This window comes from Solea solea, chromosome 11 (genome assembly GCF_958295425.1).
Source record: "Solea solea chromosome 11, fSolSol10.1, whole genome shotgun sequence".
In the NCBI taxonomy this organism is placed as follows: domain Eukaryota; kingdom Metazoa; phylum Chordata; class Actinopteri; order Pleuronectiformes; family Soleidae; genus Solea; species Solea solea.
The window spans coordinates 2,396,296-2,407,967 of NC_081144.1; the positions used below are offsets into that span (position 1 = coordinate 2,396,296).

At 40.2% G+C, this 11,672-nt stretch overlaps 2 protein-coding genes across 3 annotated transcripts; both read right to left on the reverse strand.

Annotated features, from left to right (window-relative positions):
- Positions 1-92: 92 nt before the first annotated feature.
- Positions 93-3,466, reverse strand: LOC131468896 (large ribosomal subunit protein eL22). Its single transcript, XM_058643584.1, has 4 exons — positions 3,365-3,466; positions 2,105-2,212; positions 854-978; positions 93-290 (listed from the first exon to the last, which is right to left on the reverse strand). Exons 1-4 carry the CDS (start codon positions 3,374-3,376, stop codon positions 149-151), a joined length of 387 nt encoding a protein of 128 aa, XP_058499567.1. The 5' UTR covers positions 3,377-3,466; the 3' UTR covers positions 93-148.
- A 787-nt stretch (positions 3,467-4,253) lies between these two features.
- On the reverse strand, positions 4,254-10,533 carry icmt (isoprenylcysteine carboxyl methyltransferase). 2 transcript variants are annotated; one of them, XR_009241749.1, is made up of 6 exons: positions 10,298-10,533; positions 8,829-8,917; positions 7,765-7,934; positions 7,092-7,309; positions 6,537-6,766; positions 4,254-5,277 (listed from the first exon to the last, which is right to left on the reverse strand). XR_009241749.1 is itself a non-coding variant. In XM_058643583.1 (5 exons), exons 1-5 carry the CDS (start codon positions 10,514-10,516, stop codon positions 6,587-6,589), a joined length of 876 nt encoding a protein of 291 aa, XP_058499566.1. In that variant the 5' UTR covers positions 10,517-10,533; the 3' UTR covers positions 4,254-6,586. The 2 variants fall into 2 exon arrangements, 1 of the variants encoding a protein (XP_058499566.1); XM_058643583.1 differs by having other exon boundaries at positions 4,254-6,766.
- Between the last annotated feature and the right edge of the window lie 1,139 nt (positions 10,534-11,672).

An 11,672-nucleotide genomic window follows, 5' to 3' on the forward strand; every position in this document is an offset into this window, starting at 1 on the left:
CCGAAATGCTACTTAAACCGTGCAGTGGTGAGTAGAGCTGGTGGAAATGCGCCATATCGGACCTTAAAAAAAGAAAAATACCTGAAACGAGCTTCTGTACTGTAAACAACATTTATTTAAATGTACAAAACCTGATGAATTGTTCAATTTAATCTTCATCCTCTTCCTCCTCTTCCTGATTGATCTGGAAGTAGCGAAGCTCGTAGCTCTCCTTGGTGTTGGCCACAACACGCAGCCAATCACGAAGGTTGTTCTTCTTCAGATACTTCTTGGTCAAATACTTCAGGTATCTGCAGAAACAGTGGACAAACACGATGAGTCAGATTCTCTGTTTTTTGGATCATAGCTGCTGATTCTGTTGCCCTGTCTGACAAACAATCTTTACACAACCACTATACGGATGAGTGCAGTGTAAATGACCGCCAAGACACACAATAGCAGGAGAAAAGCTACCACAATAATGTGTTACAGGTGAATGTTTCACTTGTAGTTTAGAAAAACTATGGTCAGGTGATCGTGAAGGCCATAAGAGGGTTAGCATAATTCGAGGAAACTAGATGATCGAGTACGATACATATGAGTGAAAACCAGTGTGATTGACAGCTGGCATCTTCCAATAGGAGCCTGATTCCATGTCACGCCTCTAAACTTCCATATGTAAAGTGTCAAAATGGCCCCAGTTAAATCACAATTCCAGAAGCTTCACAACAGATATTTACGGGTGACGTCACGATCAATTGCCACTTTCTAAGTCTAGAACTGCAGTGTCGGCCTAATCTGACATAGTTTTAAAACAGCTGTGACCTATGAACCCTGTAAGTTCACAGGGCAGTGTACCATGACAGCATCTTACCTTTTGGAGAAGGGAACCTCAGAGGACACGGTGATCTTACTCTTACTCCGCTCGATGGAAACCACACCACCACCGAGGTTGCCGGCTTTTCCATTCACCTTGATGCGTTCCTGAAGAAACTGCTCCTGAATGTGACACAAACACAGACACAGGTTAACAAAGCTACTGCACCAAGGTTATCATAGTTAACGAAAACTATCGAAATAACTAAAACTAAAATTGAAAAAAACATTTCAGTAAATTAAAATAAAAACTAGAGTTTAATTTCAATACTCCATATTACAAAACATTAAAACTAAGCATTAACAAAAAAATAAAAACTAGCAAACTCGCTCTGAAAACTATTTAAAACAAACTCATTTTAAAAACAAAGTCAAAAAGAAATAAAATCTAATACTCATGAAAAATCCAAAACTATTACAACCCTGCACTACACAGCTGTATTAATTCAGTATACAAATATCTGATATTTCATTTTTAGATCAAGTGCGTTCACTGCTTTATATAAATGTTAAGACTTTTTCCAGCAGGAAACTGAAGTTTATCAAATCCTTCTCTCCCAAACCAAACTCCATTAAGAATTTCACTAGTTTTAGCTCACAGGGACTCAAGAGCTACCAGTTTATTGCTGCCTCATTTGAGTGTGCCACATATGACGCTTCGCCTCTACACGGTTTGGTATGGTTTTCCATTACTATAGTACCTCCTCAATGTGTGAGGAGTCATCATAGCGTGACTGCATGAAACTGCCGTGACCTTGTTTTAAACCAGCACACACAAACGAGGGGCTTGTAAATCAGTTGTTTTCGTTGTACTGAATCATTAGAATCAGTTAATTAAAAAGATTTGTTCACAGAATGGTTCAGTACGTCCCCAGACTCCGTCTGACACAGTCACTGATCTGAAATACAGCGGCACAGGTTGTGATCGCAGGCTTCCAGCGGTGCTGTCTTTAAATACACCAGACCCCTCTGTTAAATATAGAGATTTTAGACATTTCCTTGCAAAATGCTGGAGATCCAGGATTTTTAACTGATCTACAATTCGGCATTTTTAGGTTTGATTCTTGTGCCGGACGTGTTGCTCCTAACTCTACAGCTCACTTGGAACCTCGCCAGAGCAGGTACAAAAAAAGTACCAGCAAAAAAAACAAACAAACATTCCAAGTCGAGTACTATGTAGTTGAAAACTGGCATTAGGTTAATCCTAGCACAAGATCACTTAAGTCACAAAAAACACATTTGAACTTACAAAGTTTGCAGCATCCATGATGCCATCCTCCACGGGATGTGTGCAGTCCAGAGTGAACTTCAGGACCTGCTTCTTCTTCTTACCACCTTTACCAGGGGTATGCTTCTTCTGAATCACAAAACACGGAAAAGCAGCAGTTAAAATCAGGCCTGAACTTATCATACAGCTCCTTCATGTCTGACACTATTAGACTCTGAAAGCAGCACTGATCATGGTGGAACACATGCACTTTATCTCCTCTTTATCACTGTTTCCCAAACTTTTAGTAAGGGGATGTACTTTTTCAAGATGACATACCATGACACCATTTACTATCTATATCGTGAGCATATGTGTGAATATTGTAATGTTTCTGGTTACTTTTGAAGCCATTTCTGTGACACCTAAAACTACCTGGAATGAATGAGTGAGTAATTTGAGCAGAGCCAACACAAGGAGACAGGAAGTAGGTTTTCTCCACTTTATGACCAATGAAATGTCAACAGTTTTCTTTTTTGTAGTTCTTAAATTTCATAAATGCAACAAAACATCATTCTTTTAAATATATCTATATAGTATATCTGTATAAAAACCTTAATACATGTTATTATCTTGATGTTGTGGATTAAATACATTTGGCAAATCCACATTAATTTTATTTGGGTGTAGAGGGGGAGACGGCTCATTTGATCCTTAAGGTTGCAGACGCCCGATCTAGGTTTATTAATACTATGTATGTATGTATGTGTATATATATGCCAGATCTCGGTACAGATCTGTTGGCTTTACAAAAGAAGAAATCCACCTCATGATAAAAGCAATATAACGTTAGATTATTTTTTAAATTAAGGCGTTTTAGAAGGAGTATTTGGTGACTGTAGTCAATGAAAACAGGCAGTCACTGTTAGCTTTATCAGTTTTTATGTCAAGAGTCGCGCTGACACCACATATGTTTAAACGTAAACAGAGTTCAGTCACGTTAACGGCATCTATGCATGAACTGTACTGTCATAATTAATGTTTTTTAAGTTACACACACACACACACGCAGGGAACAACAACGTGGTGGTGACGCCGCTGCTAAGCTAACAGCCGAAGGCCACACGTTAGCTGCGCTGCGTGTTGTTCGGATTAAAACACGTCGGAACCGAGTCCGAACTCTGCTCTAACATCAGCACCATCACACACGGAGTGTCGCGTCATCGCCCACAGTTTGTCGAACTCCCACTCAGCACAAAAACACACGTTTGCGAGACTTTTCCCACACGCGATTGTACTTACAATAGGCGCCATGGCGTAGAAGCAGGGGGAAAGGAAGAGCGCCGAGGGCGCATGCGCGACGTTAACAAATCGAACACGGAGTCATCGATTGGATCCGCACATCTAAGGTTGATTAACAAAACATTTTTTTGCCTCCATGTACATTTGAAAACATTAACAAACGTAGAATTTCTGAAATAAATAAAATAAATAACATATAAGGGAAATATTTTTCTAAAGGGGATTTTTTTTCATTCATTTTTTAAAACTTATTATGAAAAGTGACTCAAAAGGAACTTAAAACTGTAATTGTCTGATTATTTTTGTCATATCATTTCTGAATGTTTATGTTCAGGATTTAGAGTGTACACACACCACATGTGATCCTGTAATATATTAATGCACGTAAAATAAAATGGAGAGAAAATAGGTCCAGTGGATCACAAATACCTAAAACATGTTTATTTCTGTTCAGAGTGACAGCTGACTGAACTGAATGATCAGCAGGATTAACACATCCTAGTTGTTTCTGCACAGAATAAATCACAGAATGGTAATTTATGCTGCTTTCATGCAACTGAGTTGAGGCTAAATTCAGCCAAGATAAATGACATAACCCAGCTTAATCCCCTACACTAGTTTTATGAAACAGGCCACAGATCCTTGTCAATAAAACAACACAGCAGAAAGTGAAGAGGTCATTGTCACACTGGATTATTAACATACGATGACAAAGTAGAGACAGTCTTACCTTCATGTAGTGTTAATTAGAGTTCCTTCTCTCTTTCACTGACAGATTTAACCATCCTTTATCTTCTGTGCATCCATGACGTGTCACCTTGTTCATGTCCTTGTAAAAGGAGCCGAGGACAAAGACGTTCAACAAAAAAAGAATAATGAAGACAAAGCCTTAATAATAACTGCCTTGTTTTTAATTCACACAAGTGATGTTGAGAAAATCTGTACAGTTTTCTGTCAGAGTAACAAACCGTTTAATGCAGGACTATGATAAATAAATAGTACTCCACACACGATGAAAGTGCAACAGATTTCAGAAGTGAACTCAGGTGACATGCTGCGTCGGTCGACTCATTGTCCCATAGAGTCGTTTAAACATTATCTAATCCCCCACAGAGCAGGTTCATGTTTGCTACAGGTGTCACACTCCCACACTCATTCACACACTCACTCACTCACTGAGCCTCTCTGACTGCTTTACACAAATACAGCTTTCAGCAGATTGTGCCACTGGTCAAAGTAAGACTTGCATTATGATGAACAGGTTGAATATTTCTCGTGCCTTCTGGTGTCGAGTTAGTCCTGAGTGTTATGATTAGCAGCAGTGAGCAGACTCTACACTTTAACACAGACAGTGAAGTGATGGTATCCACCAATGCATCGTCAGCTCAATAATCTGCATCCATATTAAAATACCTAGAAGTGTTTATCACCCTTTAGATGGACTAGAAGCTGATTCTCCCCTCAGTAGTTGTTTGCTTTGTGTCAGAAAGTACAACTTATGAGAAGCAAAGGTGAAAATTGATCTTTTGTTGAGACAACAACAAAGTAAAAGTGTTAACTGAGCTTTTCGTTCTCAGCTGTAAGTCTAGTCATGGCCAATAAGAACCATTCAATACAAGTAACTTCATCATTTTATCCAAAAGCCTCCGTTCATGACCACCCAGACTAAACAGCATCAGTGTTTTTGAAACCAAACTAAGCCTGCAGTATTTTTAACCTTCTCCAATTTTAGTGCTGTAGTGAGAGATGCCAGGTTCTTAAACAGAGGTTCTTAAACAAAAACAGAGAAGTGTGGATGTCACCTAAAGGCCCATGAGGACGAGAGTAAGGTGGCGACACCAGGAGGAGGGTGAGCCTTCTTATCGTACGGTGAGGAAGTGGGCAGCTGACGTAACACATGTGGCACAGGGAGCCTGGATTACAGTCGAGAAAAACAAAACAAACAGACATTTTGATATAAAGTATTCTGTAATATACACTGTGATATGAAAATCCACAGGAATTGTCAAAAGATAACTTCAAAACCTTTAGTCTCATCTGCATAGAAATGAACACTAATGATCAGTGTGTAAACCATCATTTTACTTTTTTTAAGTTCTGCTCTAAGTGTTGGAAGATACTGTTAACTGATGGCAAACCTGACACGAAGAGCTCAACCAATTACGTGATTAAGTATTTCAGAAACACTTAAGTGGAGTTATATATGACTAAAATGATCAGACAGACACATGTAATTGAATAGTCATGACAGAGAAGTGCAGTATTTCTTTTTAAATGAAGCAGCAAAAAAAAATGTAGCATAATGCGTTGATGTTTCCTATGTTCCTGTGATGTGACATGTGTTTGAGTATATTGCGATAAAGATACATAAATGACAAAGCCTGGATAATGAACGCCATCACACCCAAAACATCAGCTTCTACACAGACAGGATTTATGACCACTGGACTATGTGTGTGTGTAAACGAAGGAGGGTCGATGTGGAAATAGAACTGTGTTAGGACTTTCTACAAACCCTTTTCTTCTACACATGAACGTCTCAATGTGCACTCAGAAAACTGCAGCATACAGACGCCGTGTTGAGCAAATGTACCCAAGTAAAACTTTGGTATACAGTAGAAGGTACTATGGTCGATTTAAAGACTAAAGAAACCACCTGTGATAAATAACTCCTACTATCAAACGTGTTTACGAGGTGGTGAACAATCCACTTTTGTTGAGCAGAAATATACAAAAGGTTTAGGGATAGTGCACTTTGACCCAACTCCAGATAGTTGTTGAAAGATATAGATGAGCCTAAAGAAAATAACTCTGGATCAATACGTCTTGTGATTCTCAATCCTTTTCCTTTTAAACGTCTCCTAATAGCCCAGTGGACAAATCAACTTTGAGCACAACAATGAGGACACTATGCATGTGCGTAAAGCATGCAAACATAAACACAAATTTAACGGATACAGTGAGTGTAACTGGAATACATCTAGTACAGTGGAGGTTCTCTGGTCTTTAACGGGATTTTGGAGGTTGGTAGAAAAAAACAGCAGCCCAGCTGCCCGCCTCGCACCCAACGGTCACGGTCTTTTCTGTGAGCTACAGGCTCTCAGCCAGCTGCAGGGTTTCCCCTCTGGAGGGCAGTGGTCACGGCAGACACCGCACAACCACCAGGTCTGACCTGTTGTACTTCAGGAAGTCTGTTACATCGGGCATCCAGCTCTCGGTGTGCTAGTTGACGCGGATGCCTGAGATGAAGGGAAGCCCAGTGGAAACCTTCTTTTTGTACTGCACATAGTCCTCAGCAAAGAAATTGATGAGGGAGACCTCCTCCTCCTCGATCCGCTCTCGGAAGAACCGCCAGCTGGCTATCGTGTAGCCCAGCGTACACACTGGGTTACACAGCAGGATCTGAAGCAGTCAGACAGTTTTTATGAGACACATAGAACTCCATAGGTTTTATTGCAATAAAGTGTTTGTTTACAGGCAGTTGCATGGATAATGAACAACCCAGAACTCATTATTTGTTCCTATAAATGAAAGGGATGCTTATAGTTTAGTATTCTTACAGGGTATTTTATAGGTGGCTCACAACACATTAACCGTGCCGGGGTCCAGGAGCATTGCAACATGTCAGAATCTTTTTAAAATGAGACAGTCCTTGGTGAGATAGTGTTGTGTTGAATACATTTATGCTAAGGGTTTGGCAGAAAGTGGGTTAGCGGCTGGATCTCACCTGTGTTCCTATGCTCCAGTAGAACCAGCCCACGTAGGAGGGATGTCTGAAGTACGCGTAGACACCGTCAGTGACCAGCACGTGGCTCCGGGCCTTCTCATTCTGCACGATGTGGTTGAAGTTGGAGCCGGCAGTTAACATGGCCGCCTTGCGCAGGCCCTCACCGCACAGCACCATGAACAAACCCAGGTAGCTCAGCCAGTGCAGCTGCTTCAGCTCTGAGACAGAGACACAGAGAGAGAAGTCTTGAATTTCAGCACCATGTTCAGGTTTGGGAAAAGAATTTATAGCTCAGAATAAAGACAAGTTAATATTGTGATGGTGGCTTCTGTGGTAAAGTACTATAATTTTTTTATATTAATATTTATATGAATATAAGCACATTTAGTGTTTATAGGTTTCCAGTACAGTTCAACTGTACTAAATTAGGAGTTAATCTGATTCATTTGTCTGTTTTTACATCTTAAGATACATTTTTACATACATTTCTGATGATTTCTATGCCCCAAAAATGACCACACGTTCCAGCCTGACCACCAAACTTAACATTTGCTGGGCAAGGGATGTTCTGTAAAATGTTCAGAGCATCTTTTGTGATCATTTCTCACATTCAGAGAACGTCCAGAATTCAGCACATGTTTAAATGGAGTGAACAAGAATGACGATAGACCACCTGGAACTGTCAGCTTCTCCACAGTAAACTCCACCCATGATGACACAGCAGCCAGTGTGTACTCCATACTGTGGTTGAGAAGGAAGGAGTCCAGCGACAGACTGCGAGGGTTGATGACTGCGGTGACCAGATACTCAGAGTAATGGAAGAACGACAGCGAGCACATGTACCTGCAGAGAGACTCGCTGTTACTACACTGAGTAAACAAGGTTCACAATGAAGATCAATACAACTGTAAGGAAACAAAGTCACTATATAAGTCAATTATAGATTTTTTTTTTTTTTTTTATTAAATCTATAATAAATGGACTTGTTTGGTCCATAAAATGTTAGAAAATGTTAATAGTTGTTTCCCAAACCTCAAAATTATGATGTTTTTAAAATGTCTTATTTTGTCCACAAACCAAAATTATCCAATTTAATGATTTCTTTGTTATATGGAAGAAGGAAACCAAAATAATATTCACATTTAAGAAGCTGAAAAGTCAGAAAACTCTCAAAATAGTTGACAGTTAATGTAGTATTCGATTGACTAATCAGCACTAGTTTGAACTGATCTGATCGACATCGGGTGCTGATGTGGATTAATTAAAGCTCCAGTGTGTAACTTCTGTAACTCTCTCTACCTCCCCACACCACAGCTGAGCCTACAGAGCTTTCTGAAAGGACGACTCATGGTCCATAATCCAAACAGTTATTCTTTCACTACATCACTCATGTTTCAGAGAGCTGTGGTTAATAACCTTAACCATAAGTTAGCTTTCAACATTTGTTACACATCAATCATGTTTCAGAAGCTGCCGTCTCACTTTATTAGTGTAGTTGTTATGTTTGTTATGCTCCTTTGCATTACTGTGTCTCGACAGAAATGAAAACAAAACACTACTATACTGAAAAAGACAGAGTTTAGTGGAGTCAGTAGGCTTAATCTGCATTGTGGGAACTCATGTAAGAAACATTCCTTTATTTTGAAAAGTTGGCCTACAGGTGTACCACAGCAGGAGAAGACCATTAGGGTCACATACTACCAAAAGACAAAAGCCGGTCTGACCATATGTACATACCAGCCAAAATATGTCCACGTGGTTTCAGAGAAGCTGATAATTAGGCCACAGCCAAACGTGAATCCCAGAAAACAGGCCCTGACAGCAATCTGGAAGAATCAGACAGGTCAAAGGTTAACAGCAGATTGTATTTACAAAAATCCAGATGAACAGCAAATTTAAGTCAACACTTAAATCAAACACTGACGCCGCCAATTTTCTTTTCACACTTTAGAGTATTATGGAAGATGATAAGATTGTTATCTGAACAATTATATGTTTAACATTTCGTTGTTTTCATACAAACTCAACTACAGAGGGGGACAAAAATTAAAAACTGTGTCCAAGTCGAGGGCCAGATGAGGTCAAATTACAAAAAGTTCACAACAGATGATTGTCCATATGATTGCCTGATTTCTTCTACTGTATTTCAGTAGAACAGCACATACAGCCCTGTGGTCACATGTATCTTCGCTAGTATTTATTTATTTATACATGTATTTTACCAGATGTATAAACCTAAAAGAGAGGGGGCCAAATAGAAATGTGTGCTCTGTGATTTCAAAGCCCACATTTCATTGTTTATTTATTTTATTGGCAAGGTAACTTGATAAGTGTGGTACTAATCAGTGAGTCAGTGGAGGAAAAAAAACGTTATCTCGTGGGCCAAATACAACTGCATGGTGGGCGGGATGTGGCCCGCGGGCCTTAAGTTTGACATCTGTGATACAAACCAAATCAAAGAGATGAAGGTGAATGGGTGAATTACAAAACAATAGTGTAAAAGTGAAAAGATCTATATAAATACAAATCATTTCCAACTTTTCTTCTGATTTTATTTGCTAGTAATGAGTAACAAAGATAGTTAGAGGAAATGTTGTGGTGTGAAAAGTAAAAGTTGCTAAAAATCTCTGATAAATAAAGTTAAGTACAGTCACGAAATATTTGTACTGTGTTACAACATTACAACAAGACGGGTTGCTATCTAAAAGCAACCCTTTATTAGACCTCAGAGTTTGGGAGGGGTGTGAAGGAGTTCAGAGAGGTAAGAGGATGCCAAAAAAACAAAACAACAATAAGCATTTTAAAATCAACCTTAAAACGAATAGGAAGCTAGTGGAGGGAGGAGCAACACAGGTGTGATATGAGCTCTTTTTTATTTAAAATGGGTGTACCTAATAAATTGGCAGGTGTGTATGAACCACAGAGTTAAACAGTGCATCTTAATCGGTTTTACTTTCTATTTAGGGAACATAATCTCCTAGAGAACATAATGAGATTAACTCACCATGTAACTATGTACGCTAGCTGTCTACTGTATATGTGACAGCTAGCCAACATTAGCAGTGTTACATGTGTATTAAACCATGTTTTATCACCGTAAGCAGCTCTAGCTTTAAATTAAGTGTTCAACAGCATTAAAACACAAGCTTGTCTGACTCACTGAAAGACATTTAAAAAGAGTGAGAGAAGCTGACGTCAGTGCTTACCTTGTACAGAGGTGCTCTGTATGTGATTAGCAGGAGGCCGTTGACAACTGCTATGTGCATGCAAATCGCTATTTTCCCCGGAGTTTCCGTCAGATAATCGAAGACCCAGTCCAGGTGCCCAAAGCTGGTTCTTATCAGCGGGATCAAAACCACACTGAGTCCTAAAAGAAAGCATTTGACACTCACTCTTCCTTCTAGCAGCAACTTAGTGCCTGCCATGTTGGAAATCCTGTACCTTCGGGAAGTATCGCGATAGCTAACCGGCAACCCCGAGATGTCTCGTTCTCTTCCTGATACTTGATTTGGTTCATTTTCACTACGTTTTGTTTATTATTTAAACTTTATTTAACCAGATAAATCCCATTGAGATTTTTTAGATTTTTAATAAACCTTGTTAGATTTTATTCATGTTTAATTATTCCTATTGGTTGTTACCAGGAGCAACAGTCACTTAATATCGTTCAGAATGACAATAAAACTCCTTTGAATTCACTTTTCCAAGGGAGACCTGGCCAAGATAGCCAGCATCACATAAAAAACCCAATAACAAACTTACACGATTAAAACAATGACAAAAAATAAACAATGTATGATAAAAAAAAAGTACAAGTGAATGACTAAAAACTAGACCATGGAACGACTGGTGCTTCATCACCTCAGGCCACAGACCTGCCATGCCCTTGACCCCCTACAGTTTGCTTACCGGGAAAAGGTGGGAGTGGAAGATGCCATCATCTTCCTGCAACATCGATCTCTCTCTCACCTGGACAGAGGCAGCGGTGCTGTGAGAATTACATTCTTGGATTTCTCCAGCGCCTTCAACACCATCCAGCCTCTGCTTCTGAGGGACAAGCTGTCCGGGATGGGAGTGGGTTCACACCTAGTTGCCTGGATAAGTGACTACCTGACCGGCCGACCCCAGTATGTGAGACTGGGGGAATGCAGGTCTGACATGGTGGTCAGCAACACGGGGGCGCCGCAGGGGACTGTGCTCTCTCCTGTCTTGTTTACCCTGTACACGTCTGACTTTCAGCACAACTCAGAGCTCTGCCATGTGCAGAAATTTGCGGACGACACAGCCATTGTTGGCTGTATCAGGAGCGGAAACGAGGATGAGTACAGGGAGCTCATCCAGGACTTCGTCAAATGGGGTGACAACAATCATCTGCTCCTAAACACCACCAAGACCAGGGAGATGGTTGTGGATTTCCGGAGATCCAGGGTGCACCCAGAACCAGTTCTTATCAAGGGGGACTGTGTGGAGGTGGTGCACACCTACAAATACCTGGGAGTACAGCTGGATGACAGGCTGGACTGGACCACCAACACAGATGCTCTGTGCAGGAAAGGACAGAGTCGCCTGTACTTCCTTAGA